At 29.7% G+C, this 17,992-nt stretch overlaps 1 protein-coding gene across 1 annotated transcript; it reads right to left on the bottom strand.

The window, feature by feature from the left end:
- Positions 1–5,444: 5,444 nt before the first annotated feature.
- On the bottom strand, positions 5,445–17,632 carry LOC133789279 (uncharacterized). Its single transcript, XM_062227056.1, has 17 exons — positions 17,499–17,632; positions 17,158–17,367; positions 16,156–16,521; positions 12,464–12,707; positions 12,100–12,374; positions 10,595–10,765; positions 9,653–10,414; positions 9,467–9,561; positions 8,965–9,027; positions 8,789–8,877; positions 8,618–8,683; positions 7,801–8,394; positions 7,626–7,697; positions 7,393–7,463; positions 7,160–7,217; positions 6,468–6,732; positions 5,445–6,357 (listed from the first exon to the last, which is right to left on the bottom strand). The coding sequence occupies exons 3-17, from the start codon at positions 16,419–16,421 to the stop codon at positions 5,699–5,701; spliced, it is 3,750 nt and encodes a 1,249-aa protein (XP_062083040.1). The 5' UTR covers positions 16,422–16,521; positions 17,158–17,367; positions 17,499–17,632; the 3' UTR covers positions 5,445–5,698.
- Positions 17,633–17,992: the final 360 nt, after the last annotated feature.

The following is a 17,992-nucleotide window of genomic DNA, read 5'->3' on the forward strand; positions in this document are numbered from 1 at the left end:
GAAATTATTTTATTGTTTTGTTAAGTTTGGTCGGTTGGTTTGGAATATTAAAAAAACTGATCGAAATATCTCAGTTATTTTTTTCTCGATTTTTTTTTTTATAATGAAGTTTTCTTCATTTTTTTTTTTGGTTCACTCAATATATAAATATATATATTTTCAGTTTTTCGTATTAATATAAAGAATTAATAGAAGATTGGACACCTAGCTTTGATGTCTTCCATTTGCAATACTCTTAATCTTATAAATAAAATAAAAGACTCGCAATATGACATTAATTAAAATTATAAAATAAAAGATTGAATATATTTTCTTTGTAAAAATATTGGCAATTATTTTATTATTTTTCTCTAATTATTTTCTCATTCTTATAATAATTTATTATTTATATATTAAAATAAATAAATAGTATTTAAAAATATAATATTTAAATAACATAGAGAAAAATATAGAGTAGTTGATGATGAAGTGATGTAAAATTTTGGTGATGTATTTGAAGAATATGATAAAGATGCTAGTGTGAGTGCTCTAATCAAGTAATGTATTTTGTATTTTTTTTTACTATGATAACAATAGCTACTCAATATTTGGAGAGCACTATTCATTGCTCCAAATATATTTTATCAATATTAAAAGATTTAAGAATATTGTTGATAGTGAAAGAAAATTATTAAAAGGAATAAAAAAATATTAAGAAATAAAATATTTAAATGATGTAAAAAAAATATATAGAAAAATTAATATATGATGTAATATAAAAGTTTGATGTAAAATAAATAAAGTGGAGTTTTGGCGATGTATTTTGGACGATAGAGAAGAAAATTGATGGGAGTGCTCTTAAATATGAGATTATGTAAAAAAATTTAAAGAAAAATAAAATAAAAATGGGTGTATATAAAATTATCCATAATATATATTTTTTTTAACTTCCCAAATTTAAAAAAGTGGATGATATGCTAAATATTAGTTGTATAGATTAATTTACTTATAAGTTAATAATTTTTTGTATTTTAGGATTTTAATTAATTATTATTTTCTAATATTTTATTTTAAATTTAAGGAAAAATTAAAATTATTATTATTTTTAGAATATCAACTACATGGTGAGACACTCCAAAAATAAATGATTTCTAGAAAATTGTTTCAAAAATTTTAAACAGTTTATTATTATCTCAAGTAATTATTAAAAACCAAAGAAGAAAAAAAGAAACAAAGTTATTAATTTTTAAATTTTATGATAATTAATATTATAATTCATTTTTAATATATTATATTTATTATGCAGTTAAAATAGAGATATTTCGTTCTATTAAAATAAATTTGACTAAAATTTTGTTTATGAGGTGTTGTAATACTAATTTGGCAAATACATATAATGTAGTAAATTAGAATTGGTACATTATTTTGGTATTAACTAAAATAGACGAGTTGCAAATTGGTACTAAAACAAATAGCATAGTAATAAAACTATATATAATCCCTTAATTAAAATTATAAAGTAAAATATTGAATCCATTATTCTTGGTAAAAATATTGGCAATGGATTATATTTTTGGGTTTATACATATTTGGACCCTGTGTTTTTTCCGATTATTTGTTTGGATCCTGTGTTTTAAAATAAATTATTTTGGACTCTATATTTTATAAAACTGTTCAAATAGACTCATAAATTCAATTTCGATGAATAAAAAATTGAATATAAAAACATAATTTTTAAGCAGAGTAATTTTATTTTTGTTATGAATTGTTAGTTTGGTGAATTATTTGTGATTTTAGTTGAGAAAACTTTGACCAAAATCGGGTTTAGGGTTCTATTACAACCATTTTACAAAACATAGAGTTCAAAAAGTAATTTATCAAAACACAATATCCAAACAAGTAATGAGACAAAACACAGAGTCAAACAAAATTATAAACCCTATATTTTTTTTATATTTAATTGATGGATGTAGTAGCTTAAGTAATTAAACTAACAAAACAAAAGTGACAATGACCCAATTATTATTTTTAATTAGTTTCTCATTAAATTGCATGCCTTTATTCCCAGCCGTGCAAGAATCTAAGCAGTTGATTTGGTTGACCAACATATTGTCAAATCCTTAATTTTTTTTTTTTTTTTTTTTTGAGAGAGAGCAATCGAGTAGGTTTAAGAAAATAAAAAATATTAAACACTTCATTTAATCAAAGACATTGTATAGTGATTTCAATCAATATTTTTTAATATTAATTATTTTTGTAAGAACTTATTTGGCATTGACTTAGTATGATTGCTAAAGCTTACCTGATCTTGTTGTATAATAAAAGAACTATGAAGAAGCAAATGAACAATGACCAAATCCAATGACATCTTTATAAATATAATAATAGATATATGGATTGGTTTTAACAATATTATTATAGGTCAAAACTACTTTTATTGACTAGTTTTTTATTTTATTTTTTTGGTTATTTGTAAATAAAATTAGTCAACAGTTTTGGTTATTACCAAAGAAAATATTACTCATAATTGTCTTCATTTTCTGTATCCTAACATATGCAATTATCAGCTTTTTTTTATTTATTTAAAAAAAAAATAAGAAGAAACATACAAAAAATGAATGGTATAGAATTTACTTTACACACCTAACTTTATCTATAAGTTGTTTATTAGGTTAAAATATGACAAAGATAACTACTTCACTTCACAAATAACAACAATGAGCTAGGTTTCTAATGCCTTGATTTATTAAGATAATCCAACTTAAAATTAATTAAAATATATTTGAATGATTAATTTTAAAATGTTATTTGATCTTTTGATACATACGCAAACTACTTTTTTATATATATATATATATATAATTTAAATTAATCTCAAAGTTGGAAAGATAGACTTAACAATTATAAGAAATCCTACACTTAATTTACAAATGTTCAAACAATTAATTATTAATTTAAAATTAATTTATAACAGATCAAGTATTATAATAATTTAATTTTGTCAATGTTTAACAACACATTCAAATCAGGAAAGTACAAATTAAAATTTCTCTTGTAAAAAATCTTGTCTCTATCACTCTACTTGTATTAGTTATATAAATAATTTACACAATAATACAATAACAAAAGTACTATTTTTATTTATATTAGATGCAAGCAACGTACCATGCACGTTTTGGTTAGGGTTATTTAAAAAATTTAGTAATTATTTTTATTAAGTTTTATGATTGTCATATAAATTTTAAATAATTAAACAATATTGTATATAAAAGAATGATATAAACATATTAAAAGAAAAAATAAACCAAAATATTGTTTATAGTTTTATTTTTTTAAATAATACGACAACATAATAATAATAATATTTATAACATTTAAATTTATATTAATATAATTATTAAATATCTGGTTTTGTATTATATATTATTATAATAATGATATTTTATAACATTTGAATATATATTAATATAATTGATAAATATCTAGTATAGTATTAAATATTATTATAATAATGATATTTTTTAACATTTAAATTTATAATAATATAATTAATAAATATCTATTATAGTATTAAATATTATTATAATAATGATATTTTTTAACATTTCAATATATATTAATATAACTAATAAATATCTAGTTATAATAATTATATTTTATCATATTTAAATTTATATTAATATAATTAATAAATACATATTCTTAATTTGTTTTAAAATTATATTATGTTAAATATGTAGAATATTCTATTAAAGTTAACAAAATATTAGGTTAAAATTTAAGAAAAAAAATCTTTATCTACACCCTATTTATATAAAGATGTACCAAAATAAAATGAAATTATTTACATCAAAAGCCCAATAATTTAATTTAACTTGGGCCTCACTTCTCAAAACCAGCATGATGTCAAGTTTAAATGTGGGAATTACATCTCTTATGACTTTTTTTCCAATTTAATTATTTTTATGAGAGTTTTTATTTGCTGATGTTTCTATAGTATATTTTTTAAGTTTTCAAATAGATGATTTTCAGATTCTCATATAAATGTATAACTGAACAACTAAGCTATAATATTTTACATAATTAAGTTATAAAATCTAAAACTTGATTATTTAAAATACCATACATTATATTTTTTTAAAACTTTAATTTAAGAAAATTAGTAATATGTTAAAGGAGGATGATATATGCACCCCAATAATGTATATAGGTACCATTTATATATAAAAAATTAATATGTTCTTAACATTTTTCTCATTTTTTATATATTCTTTAATTTTTAACTTTTTTTTGCGTTAATTTCAATCATTTTATTTTATCTCGTTTTCATAATTTATTAAAAAATAAAATATCATTTAAAAAAAAGATTTTACTTTAATTCATACATTTATTTTGTTTTAATTATTTGTCTAAATATTTCAATTATATTTTATTTACATATATTGAAGAAAAAATTTAAAACAATGAGCATAAGTTTTTTTATATTTTAATTCTTAATAAAAATAGGGTGTTTAAATCAAATTTCCAATGGTAAAACCATTTTTTTTATATATATAAATTGGTTTTTTAAAAACCATATTTATAAAAATCTCTTAAATTTTCCATCCGATTTTTTAAAAAAATAATAATAACAATTATTAATGATTAAAAATAAAATGATGTTAAGTTATATATTCAAAAAGTGAGATAGATCAAAGGAGTGATTTTTATTCGAAAAAATAGCATAAAGTAAATGCAAGTGCACCAAATACTCTGTAAGTATCGTACTTTTTGTGTTTTGTATTTTGACAATATTAAGATTCATTTGTTATTTTGTCAGTTGCATCTGTATTTTGTATTTTGACAATATTATAATTCATTTGTTATTTTGCCAGTTGTATCTAGAAATTTTGGTGTTGTCGTCTTCTTGTTGCTTACGTGGCATGAATTAAAATGTCTGTTTTGGTTTTGGGATTGGTGTTGTGTTTAATTTTTCTAACGATTTTCTGTTAGAATGGTTCTTATTTAGTTGATACAGTTAGTACTCAGTTTTTCAGAAACTGAGCTCTACTAGATTTTTGTTTTTTTTGACAGGTTGAAGAACTCTGAGCTTTGAAAGATGTTCATTAATGGCAGACAACAGTGTTCTTCAGGTGGAGTATCGAATGAAATAAAGATCTGCAAAAAGTTCAAATGTGAAGACTTGAAGATATCAATCTAAGAAATTTTGCAAGGGATACAAGTATAAAAAATTTTCTTATTGTCAATGTAAAATCAAAAATACTTTGTAAAACTTGCGTTTTCGAGATCTTAGTATTAGTCATTACTGTATGTAGTGGTGACCCTTGTAAAATTGCTTTGTGTGATTCTTTTACATGCTCTTTATGCTTTCATTAAATCTTAAACTTGCTAATTCAATAAGTTCAATACTTAGATAGCAAATCACCTTCATCATCATCATCATCATATTTTATAGTAACTAGTAATGAAATCAGTAGAAACTTTCCTTATATGAGAGCTGTTATACAAATACAGACAGTATCATGAGAAGAAGTAGTATGATCCTTGCCACTGAATTTCAGATATCCAAGGATAATACTCCTTCAAACTCTAAAAATTATATTTACAATCTTCTAATTAATTTCTACTCTCTCTCTCTCTCTCCTTTTTCTTTTTTTAATAAAAATTTTGGGTTTTCTTTTATTGGTTGTACTGTGTTGTGTACTAATACATCGACTGACTAAATAAACTGCAACTCTGCAAGATCATCCATTGGTATTTCCAGACCAATGGAGTCATGGTCCATCAACCCATCTTCTTCAAAGTTCAACCATGTACTCAGATCTTGATTTCCGCCGAGGTCGCGGGAGACCTCTAGCTCTTCCATCGGATCTATTTCATTCAACTGTAAATTAGGAAAAACCGCGGGTTCCACTGGATCTTTCGATGTATTTCTGGGCAATGTCGATTCGTTTTTTCTATTGCCATTGATCATCGACTGACTTGATCCACCGGAAGGGTCTGTTGATTCCATGAACCTGCCGTTTTGAGTATTATTCTTTTGCTTCAACTTTGTTTTTGTTTTGCGCTCGGTTTGGGAGCTGTCCAAAGACGAGCGCCCGCCTCCAGACAGAGAACTGGTTCTTAAGTTATCTCGATCGCTTCTCTTTCCCTTTACCTCGGGAATAGTGCAGTCGAAAGCTGAAGTCACCCTCGAAGAAGCACTTCCAACAACGTCGTCGATCAGGGCTTCCCTCTTCTTCACTCTGTTGGGAGTGAAGCCGTGGTTGTAAGAAGCTCGCTCGGAGGAGTGGATACCGGTTGGAAGACCCTCTGATGAACCTCTATCAAGATTATCACTATGGGATTCATGTCTTTCGAACGCACAAGAAACCCCACCTGTAACAGTGAGCAGGAACAATTAGCACAAATCGAAAAGCCATGAATCCCAAACAAGAGAGTTCTTCTAGGACGCAAAAGATTTCATGTAATGGTCAAACCGAACATACCTGCTCCTCTAGCTTCCGGTTGATACGAAACTTCATTGCACGTGTTGCTAGCAGTTCCTGATCCAATGCATTCGACAGATTTCGTATCGTTGTTGGACAAAGGTGAAGAAAACAATACACCCTGAAGTGCAGGATCACTAAAGCAACTTTTGCCATGTTCCTCAAAATTCAGACATCGGTTAAGTGTACGTTTGACAAAAGCTGATGCAACTTGTTTCGGAACTTTGCGGACAGCGCCCTTTGAAGCATTATTACCACGGAACGCCTGAATATCAATTTGGAAAGAATTACAATAACGCCAAAAACATCAGAATTTCTAACTTAAAATGCAGTGCTCTTATCCCAAAGGGTACATCAAGGGAAGAACCAGAATTATAACAAAGTTATCGAGGCAAGACACTACTTTGTTATTGTTTCCAACTAAGGCACAGATATTAGATACAAGATGGTCAATATGCCTACAAAAATGGTTGTCTCTTGCAAATTTCTAAACATAAAATCGGATGCCGGTATAGACCCAAAAGACTTGTGTTTTGTAATGGTGTGCACTAAGGAATCAGTCTAACAACTGAACATTATCAAAATCAAACCTCACCACAGACTGATCTCACACACAGCTAGAGTAAGCATCACATAACATAAACAAAATGAAATGAGATGATAGCAACCAAGTAGAGGAATAAAGTAATTACCGTTCGTTTTCTGTAGGCCATTTCAATCAGTTTGTCCATTGCTACTTGTTCAATTTTCCTGCATATGATACAATCATGTTACTGCAGTTTGAAAACAGAATAAAAAAATTGATGGCACCATAATGCAGAGGCAGAAAAGAACATGTATGATAGAAAAAAATGCACGTAATGAACAAAAGAATCAGTGGCAATATTAGGGGTTAAAATAACATCAAAAGCATTGTATATCCTACCGTCTTTCCACATCTCTCCCTTTCTGAACAGCTTTATCAATTATCCCCATATTTCTCTTCTTTCTAGCAACCTATCAGTCAACATAAGACAGTATACGATCAGTGACGTAATGCTAAACAAGCAAGACAAAAGAATGAAAAAAAAGCAGTCAATCAAGAGGTACAAAGGTTGGAAAACACTAGTCATCAGACTAAAGTAAGATATCATAAATTATAAAGTTTGAAAAGGCAACCTGTTCATGAAGCTGTTCCTTGAGTTCCATTATATCGTCGTTAATAACTTCCTCTCCCTCTGTCAGATCAGGCTGCAACAAGGCAAGTGAGATACCCAGAAACATGATTAAAAAAGATAATATGCCATAGAGTAAATGACAAATGTAATTTCAAAGATTTGAAGTGAAAGGGTACCAGTATCTCTGGAGATAAGCCAATACTCTGAAGCTCCAAGAGGATCTTGTCATTTACAGACATTGACTGATACTGGCAGTCAGATGGAGGAAAGCCAGCAGTTTCCATATCTCGAGATTGTAGTTGACCGAAATTATTCGAACTTATTTCACCAACATGCACCACATCAGAATGTAAAAGATCATAGTCTCCATGATACTGCTCATTGCTGTGTAAAGAACTTGAATATCCACGATTCCTTAATGTGTTAGTTGCAGCACTACTATCACAAGAAAGTCTGTCCATCAAGCAGTTTTTCTGCGACTGAAAACCAAGATTTGACTCTACCTCACTTTCAATTCTATCCTTATCTTTGGATTCAATGTCAATTTGGTTACATGAGCCACAATGAGAATCATCACTAGCATATTGCAAATAGGTGATTTTTCCTTCACTCTGGTGAAAAAAATCATCACCTTCATCTTCTTCTATCAAAGCAGAAAGAACCCTTTGGTACAATGGAGTGACCTTATCAAACCTTCTCCTGTCAGATTTTCCACACACAGCATCGAATCTGTTCGCAGAACAATTTTCAAATCCCTCATCGGAAACACCCTGAGAATATGAACAAATAGTCAGTATTGTACAGCTGATATGACTTGCACTAAAACCATTTTCCTTAAATTTTCATTAAGATAGAAAAAATGATATTGATAATACAAGTCTTGAAACATCCATACATGTCAAATTATACTTGTCTTACATTATAGTACAGCAGAAAAAAGACGAATGAGAGAAGAAAAGAAAGACAGCACATGTATTTAGGTGTAGTCAATACCAAAACTTTGAATTCATCGACAAACATTGGGGACAAACTCTTCTCAAGCTCCTCGGCAACACTTAGCTGAAAAAATATCCAGAAAGAATAAATTATGTCTCAAACTGAACGCCTTTCCAAAATAAAAAATAAAAAAGTGGGGACTCGGGATCATCTCATCCCAGTCAGTACCTCTTGCTTCAAGTAGGATGCATCTTCTGAGCTTATAGATGCAAAAATGCATTCTATGTTCTTCCAAAATGCACTAGAACAGGCAAGAGCTACAAAAAATATGAAAGTGTAAATAACTGCAGCAGATATGTTGCTTTCCTGAATAATCATACTATGCATATAGTTCAGAGGCATACTGCTAGAATTACGAGCGTATTTGGCAGCTGAATAAAGTTCTTCATGATCATCATCAGATTCACCTGGAAAACAACATACTAGCATGTTAGAATAGGGAAAAAAACATGTACACCAACATTTTAAACAGTTATTTTAACAACCACGAAAAGAACCAATCTGCGTGAACTGCCATGCACCAGATGTGCCAGAAGAAATTATAAATTAAAAAAAATATAAGGTGTTCATCAAAGTGAGCAAATCAAAAGAATAAACAGTATAGCAAAATGATTTCTACTGAAATACAAATAATAAAAACATAAGAAAATAAAACAACATTGACAAGTTCCTCCATTCTTGACCAGTAAACCGACAGTTTTAAAGAAGTCTATAATGCCACATAAAAAAGGCAGCTCAATTCTAGTAAGCCATAAAATATAATACTTAAAGTCAATAGTGCAAAATAATGAAGTTTTGTTGCAGCATTTTTTGTGGCTTTGCTACTCCATGATAATTCTTTCCTACCTGTGCAATCTGAGCTGCCATTAGATAGCATTGGTCGAAGACGAGTCAGATTCTTGCGCTCTTTCAGCTTTTTTGACGGTGGACGGCCTGTTTTACTGAAAGATCAAGAAACAAACAGGAAAGTTACAGTGAGTACACATGCCATAATTACCCATAGCTACTCAATCAGTGGGAGGGAGGAAATACCTTCTATTTTTATCAGGAGAGAGCATCACATCTTGATTTGGCTCTGTTGCTAGTATCTTCTTAGACTTCTCCTTCACTGGAGGAATTCCTGGTCTTGACAAGGATGGTCCTCTTCCATTTCTTCCGGGTCTTTGCATACCATATCCACCTTCATTAACTAGAAGTTTATTCTTCTTCATAGGCAATACAAAACCTCCAACTTTATGAGAGGTGGTCAATGAAGCTTCCCCACTGTTAATTTTCCTCTCTTTTAACATATTTTCCCCAGCTCCTGATTCTTCACTTTCAGATAACCCATATAATGATGTGGCATTCTCAGTTTCACTTTTAAATTTTGGGCTAGTATTATCTACATCACTCACCAGCACAGATCCAGTAGTTCCAACAGAGGAAGTTCTTGCAATAAACTCAGAAGTACCAAAGCCTTGAGATGAAATCTGAGTTTCAACATGGGTGGAAACAGGAGAAACTAAATTTGTTCGCCTTGCACGCGAATTTTTATGTGGTCTCTGACCACCCCACTGAGTCATAGGATGTATAGGTGAACCTATAGATACCTGGCGTTTCTGATTAACAGCAATACCCGACACTGCAGCTTTACTTAAAACAGTTGGCTGTTCACATCCTTGGAAAGTTCCAGATGGTCGAGCACTGGGAGATGAATCTAGAGCCATTACAGAACTAATCCGTTGTACCTTGGAAACCTTTCCTTTCGGAACTGGACTAGGACTGGCTACAGAGTTATTTTGTTGCATGTTGGGCCTGATAAACAGAACAGCAAACAATTTATCAACCTAATTGCAATTACTGGGAAAAACAAATTGTAATACAAGGAACACAAGCATTATTTAACAGCCTTTAACAATAAAAGGTTCAATTCAACCAAACACAGCCCATCTACTGTTATAATGATAATAATAAATAAGGAAAAGAATGTCATACTTGTTGCTTCCTTTAATCAAACTGTTCTGCTGCTCTAAAACGGGCATACGATCCCTTGAAAGTGTGGTACTCTCGTGCTCACTCTTGTGAACTGTACTGGAATCTGAATTACTGGGCTCATATGAGTTATCTAACTTGTTGATTCCACCAACTCCAGCCGAAGATTTCAATCTGCAGTTTACAGAACTTCATGAGTTTTTCCTTCATTTACACCATTCGAATAATTAATTTTGAAAATGTAAACTATTAAAGGTATGTAAACTTTATATGTTCTCAAATTGAAGTCAAACATGTTTTATATATGTAACTTATAAAGTATCAGAAAATTTTATTGATTGAAAATGAGATTACAGAAAGAAGGATAAGATATCTTTCCAAAGAAAACTATAATAAAATCACCACAAAAACAAAACAAAGAATCTACCCAGAAAATATTAATTTTACCATTCAAGAGAAACTAACCTAGGAAGGAAAAAAATGAATTCCTGAGGATTTTATTTTATCTTGTTTGGATTCTCTAACCAAAAATGAGCGTTCTTTTCTTTTCTTTTTTTTAAAATATGGGAGTTCAATTTAGTGTCATATTATAAAATTTAGAAATTTTATAAATTAATTCAAAATGAGAAAATATTAAATATATATAATAATGTTTAAGAAAATATCACATCTTTTTCTTACTTTTGTCTATTATAAATTTTTTCCTTATTCCAAACAAAGCCTTAGGAAAGGGAAAAATTATTTTCCTTTCCCACAGAAGCCCAAAGAGAAGCCAAATTTTCTCACGGAGACAACTGCATCCAATTATTTTCCTTCTAAGATCCGACTCTCTTTCCAGTAAAATAATCCACACAGTAGCTATAATCACACAATTCCACATAACAGCTACCATTTGCCAAAACCAATAGTTTTCTCGATAATTAAAGTCTCACATCTACCAGGAAAAAAAAACCATGTTTCTAGCATCAGATTTTCCCTCCTCTCATTTTGAAAAGCTGTATAATAAAAATTTAAGTCCTCTGATTTTAAAGAAATTTCTGATATGGAATTTGAAAATACAAATGTGACAAAACACAATGAACAAACCTAATAACAAAACTTTTACAATTGTAACACTAACTAAATAAACCTATCAAATTTAGTTTATATTTAACAGCAAAAATGCTTGCCAAAAGTAAATGAAAATAATAAACAAATCCCATCAGGAATAGAATAGAGTCAGAAATCAATATATATATATATACACAAACTTCTTTGTTTTAATGTAATAAAGAATACAAAGAATTGAAATCAGAAAAGATTTCAGTACGGCCATAAGCAACTATAAAACGATAAAAACAACAAACGACAGCAAAGTAACAAAAACCACAAAGCTAAAAACAATTTTAATACAAAATCCTTCCCCAATTTCTGCTAAGATCTAAGAAAGATGATCCCTCAAAGCGTCAGAAATGTATAAAGTGTCAGAAATCAATAATGAATCAATTAGATGTATAAAAATGTAATACCTGAAACCATGAGTATCACAAGATCGTAATTTAGCCTCTGCAGTCAGCTTTGAATGAGCAGCACGTTTTATATCCCTATCGGCATTGATAAGTCTGCTACCTACAGATCCCACAGAGCGTTTCTTTTTAATCTTTTGATCCAAACCTTCACCCCCAGCAAGCAATCTGCGAGTCTTTTCTTCAATTCTTCCAGAGCTCCCACTGACAGGCTGAAGGGTCCCATCCTTATCTGCAAACATTTGCTGCCTTGAGGTGATGCTTGACCGACTGTCTGCCTGATAACATTTGAGAGTGAATTGAAAGTCCCAGAGAATCAAAGGAGCTTGTGATAATTTCAAGGTCAACATGTAGTTTGAGTACTCACCCGTTGATCTGCAACTGATGTCCGAATGCGCTTATTCAACAAGCCATTCTTTGCTCTGTCTTCCATTCTTTGGACCATGGTGTCATGAGAAGTTCTATGAATCTGGCTCCCACCTTTTATTAAATTTATTCCGCTGGACCTCTCACTCGATAAAAGATCGCTTCTTTGCCGCTTCTTTGAAGTTAATGCTTCTTTATACTTGTCCAATTTGAACAGTGAATCATCAAACATTTTTACCCTATCCCTATTTTTAAATAATATATGGAAGGAAAAAGATTAGGTTAATCGGGAATTTTACTTAAAAGACAAAATCACAAAACACAATCTTTTTTGTGATTTAATAAGTTACTATTCCACCAAAACAATAGGATATTCTTTTTTTTCAAAATTAAATAAATAAACTATACAGTCACTTCATAATAGATTATTTTGAAACCAACATAGTCGAATCATATTTCTTTAGTTGATAAATTTCAAATTACAAATCATTCTATAATTTGGGGTTATAATGATCTCTCCGCAGCAGGTTTTTTATTTATGAATTTCAAAAATGTAAAATAATTTTTGCTTTATTTTTAATTGATAATCAATTTTTTTTATCATTATTATACTTCCAAATTTATTTAAACAACATTTTTTATTTTGAAAAGATACATCTAAAACTTAAAATCCATTTTAATAACTTTTTTAAGAATACACCCAAAACCTATTTTATGTTTATTAGTACTCTAAGCACTCTTTCATCTCACTTTCTCACATCACTCCCTGATCACTCATTCTTCATTATTCTCTCCAGGATCTCTCTTTTCACGTTCTCACTCATCACTCTAACACTATACTTTCTCCCAACATTTTCTCTCCAGTCCATCTTACCTCTTCTCTTTTCTGATTTTTTTTTCTAGTACAAATTACATTGCACAATTTTTGTTTTTCCCTTTTATGCCACATGCATTGCTGACTTGCAGTTTTTTGAACTAGCATGGGTGAAAATTTTGGTTTATAGTTTTCACTAAAGCTATCTTGTTATGTTGGCTTATCAAAATATGACATCTAACAGGAACACAATAATTTTCCATCACTTGAATATGTATACTCAAGGTGCTTTGAATTTCACTTGACGTTTCCACGAGTTTATTGTGCAACAAATGTGTCTGTTTATTTGGTTATTTTTCTTAGAAAAGATATATATATATATATATATGATGTTTCCAACCTAGGGTCCAACCACTTGATTAGATATGCATCTTTGTTTGCTTGATTATTATTAAATTATTTTTTTTCGTTTTCATTTTATAAAGATATATTAGGAGAGATTATTATATGGTAGTATGTCGGTAGTACCCTATTATAACATCTTTCTTCTTTCCTAGGGTACAGTGAGAGGTGGAAGACCAAAAAAAGTAGAAAAGAACATATGAAAACCTACCTTTTGGCTTAATTGTATAGAATCAACGCCTTAATTAACCAAGGCATCAGATTTACAGGATTTCAAAACCCACCTAGGTGTTGTTTTGTTGGGAGTAATGAAAATTGGTATGGAATAAAATTTAATATGAATAAAAAAATATTGTGCACTGTAATGATCCTCCATCTCATTTTTAGAAGAAACAGTTCATCCTTCCACTAAAATTGTGAAAAAGTCAATTTAATGGAATGAAAATGAATTCATTTCCATTTTATTGTGTCTGGTTTCCATTTAAGACATTTGAAACTATTTTGATAGAATAAAAAGGTCTATGCACAATAATTTATTTTTTTACTTATTAAATTTTATTACACTCTCATTTCCAACCAAACAATACCTTAGGTATATGTTTCAAATTGAGAAACTTTTTTATTTGGTCTATTTTAAAGTATATCTTATAAAAACTTGGTTGGATCTTGGATTATTATAAATTTTGTGGCATTATTAGTCATAGACATATAGTCTATTAATAATACACTTTTCTTCACAAAGAAGAGGTCCCAAATTCAAAATCTCACTCTACCAATTAAAAAGGAAAAAAAAAATTGGCTACTGAGCTTAAAATAATTACAACTTATTAAACAAAATCATCTAGGTAATGTTTCGTTGGGAGTAATGAAAATAAAGGGATGGGAGTAGGTATGAGAATAGGAATAGGTATGGAATAAAATTTCGTATGAATAAAAAATTAAATGAAAAACATATTGTACAAAGCACGATAATTTTTTTAATAAATTTTTAAAAAAATTTTTGCTCATGTTAAATATTTTTATTATACTCTCATATCCATTCACATCCACATGCTCACTACCTTAGGTGTGAATTTCAAATTAAGAAACTTTTTTATTTGGTCTACTTTAAAGTTTATCTTATAAAAACTTTGTTGGTTTATTATAGATTTTGTGGTAATACTTGTCATAGGCATAGCCTACTGGTACTACAGTTCTCTTCACATAGAAGAGGTCCGAAGTTTAAATTCTCCCTCCCCAAGGGGAAAAAGAAAGAATTTGTAGGCTACTAATCTTAAAACAACTGTAGCTTATTAAACAAAATCATCTAGGTGATGTTTTGTTGGGAGTAATAAAAATAAGGGAATGGGAATGAGTATAAGAATAAGAATAGGAATAGGTGTGGAGTAAAATTTAACATGAGTAAAAAATTTAGTGAAAAGAATATATTGTGCAATGCACAATTTTTTTTTTTTAAGAAATTAAAAAAAATGTACTCACATTTCCATTCGCATCTCCTTGTTTTCATAACTCAAACCAAACAGTGAAACAGCACCTTGGGTGTGAGTTTCAAATTGAGAAAGTTTTTTATTTGGTCCGTTTTAAAGTTCATCTTACAAAAACTTGGTTGGGTTTTTAATAAATTTTGTGGTAGTCACTGAGCTTAAAACAATTAGAACTTGTTAAACAAAACATAGAAGTGAAACTAGTTGCTCTTCTACTATCCTGTCTAAATTTATCCTAGGCTACTACATTTTATGTCACTCAAGCTTCCATTCAGTTTTTTTAACTCCGTGTGTTTTCTTATTATGAACTAAGGTTGTGTTTTTATTCTTGAAAATCTATGATTATTAATTTCTTATTTTTCATTTTATTATTATTTTAATGTCATTCAAAACTTATATCTCAATTTGATTTGAAACAAACATTTTCAATTGAAGATATTGTCTAGAATCCCATTATAGTTTTTTTTAGAGCATTGCTATAAGGCACCCTAGGGTGCCCAACACCCTAGTGGAATTTAGTAGCGGATCCCATATATTTCAATTTAAATTAAAATATGTGGAACTCGATATTTATTTGCACCAATAGCAGTATAAGGGGATGGGCACCCTAGGGTGCTCTTTAGCATTTCTCTTTTTCTCAAACACCATGATTGAGGCTGTATTAAAATAATCAAGCAATATATCAGATTTTATTCATTATTTTCTACTTCTTTATCAGTTTTTCAGGTTTCTCGTATTTCTGAAACTATCATATTTTGCCTTTATTTACAAGCGTGATATTAAAAACTATCAAAGCTTAGCTACTTATAGAGCAATGCCATACCCTATTATTACATACAAGGGTGAATGCCCACTTTAGTTACTGCTCTAATAGCCATCATTAGGCCATCCACTACTTAACTTTGCCTCATGACAACAGCTAGACATAAATTCTGTTAAAAACAGTGAAATTTGAAAGTAGTAGCCAGACTATAGAGTGTGGATAAAATGTACCTGGCCTTCTTAGAGGCATCTTGCACAGTTTCTTTTAAGTGCTTTATTTCATCCTTTCCAACTGGAGCTGGAGCTTTAGGATGAGAAGCTCCGAAAGAATGATTCTCGGAAGTACTGGGAACACCAAGAGCCCGCCTTAATTCTCCTGGGCGTGGATATTTTGGATTTCCCAACGAAATAGGCTCTAATGGCAAACATTGAGGCAATGGTGGCACATTGGAGGATGCTGCGGTACTCCTACTTAAATTATTTCCAGAGCTTAACATTGTTTTTATTAATGCCTCGAAAGGCTTCAATACCAGCTGCAACTAGTTCAAGAAACCTTATCTGAAATGAACTTCGATCAATGTTTCCTTTCTAATTTCCCTGCCATTATACAATACCCCCAAATGGGATAATTTATCAATTGACAACTTAGCAAAGTAAGTTAACAAAAGAGATCTACTATAATATCCTGCGGCTTTCAATGCCACTTGAGAAAGTAGATATTACTAAAATACAACTTAAACCTAGTATATGATAAATCAAGAGGGAAATGTGACTTAAAACTAAGAGGAAAAGAATCAAGCTAAATAATTATATATAAAAAATAACATTACAACTACGTTACATTTTCCCGTTAAATATATCCAAAAAGAAGAAATGTCAAAGTAAATATCAAACTCCGAATGCTTCCATCAAATTGAATAGCTTCACTTTACCCTATTACAGCTGATACATACACCATGAAACTACCCTATATAACTCTGAAACATTAATTCAGTACGCTAGATTCTATATAACCTTCACTGAACTTTCCCACTTCAGAACCCTCCAAGAAAATTTCCTAAAACGAAATAAGGACACCCCATGATCCCAACAAACTCAATCTGATTAAATAATTATAGGTTCAATTATCAATTATGTGCATTTTATTAATATCTTCACAGACCAAATTCAGACACGCGTATATATTAAATCAAAATACATAAATAAATGAACAATAAAAGCAACAGAAGATACCTGATAGCGACAAAGAGCATGGAACCCGCGAATCGGGTTGACCGGAGGACCCAATTTGATAGATAGAGACTTTATTTAGGGGTTTGAGGCTTTCTCTGTGAATTAGGAGAAATTCACAATACTTGGGGAAATGAAGAGAAAGCACTGTCTTTGATTTTAGGGGGTACAATCGAATCTAAGCATAGCTCGAAGAGCTGAAGACCGAAAACCCTAGATCATCATCAGAGACCCAAAACATATCAATATACAGATATAAATATGTACGTATAAACAAAATTGAAAGGGAATTTAGAGAGAATTTAGGTAAAATTAAAGGAATTTGAAAAAGAAGAGATAGTCACCTGAGATTCAACGGAGTCGAGAAAGGAGCAGATCATAAAAGTTGTACGGACAAAGATAAAAGGGGAAAAAAGAACAGGATTGAAGCGGGAGATGGTTGAGTTCTACAGTATATATACATATATACACACTTAACATAATTATTATAATATATATACACCATTCATACCCAATTTTTTTCCAATGTCTCTAAGAAATTTCATTTTTATACCTATTTTTTTAAGATAAATATTCTCAATATTTTTAAAATATTAAGATTTTATATATATTTACGACAATAATACTTATGCAGTTAAGTTAATTGCACTTAAATAATTATGTAAAAAATTTGGCGATAATAATGCTTACTGTTACAAATTTAGAGCAGACGTTAGTCCCTGTTCGTTAAGTCTGACGAGGGACTAACGTGGTAGTTATGTAGCAGTATGTGATTGGCCTATTTTTTTAAATTATTAAATATATTAAAAATTATTAAAAAATTATTTTAAAAAATATA

This window comes from Humulus lupulus, chromosome 7 (assembly GCF_963169125.1).
Source record: "Humulus lupulus chromosome 7, drHumLupu1.1, whole genome shotgun sequence".
Classification (NCBI taxonomy): Eukaryota; Viridiplantae; Streptophyta; class Magnoliopsida; order Rosales; family Cannabaceae; genus Humulus; species Humulus lupulus.

What these genes read in the sequence shown, in the direction of transcription:
- LOC133789279 (XM_062227056.1), bottom strand. Translation starts at nt 16,421, where the DNA reads ATGTTAAGCTCTGGAAATAATTTAAGTAGGAGTACCGCAGCATCCTCC. An exon ending in TGGCAGCTCAGATTGCACAG is followed by an intron (nt 9,028 to 9,466) that starts GTAGGAAAGAAT and finishes GTTGTTTTCCAG; the next exon opens with GTGAATCTGATGATGATCAT. An exon ending in ATACGCTCGTAATTCTAGCA is followed by an intron (nt 8,878 to 8,964) that starts GTATGCCTCTGA and finishes TATTTTTTGTAG; the next exon opens with CTCTTGCCTGTTCTAGTGCA.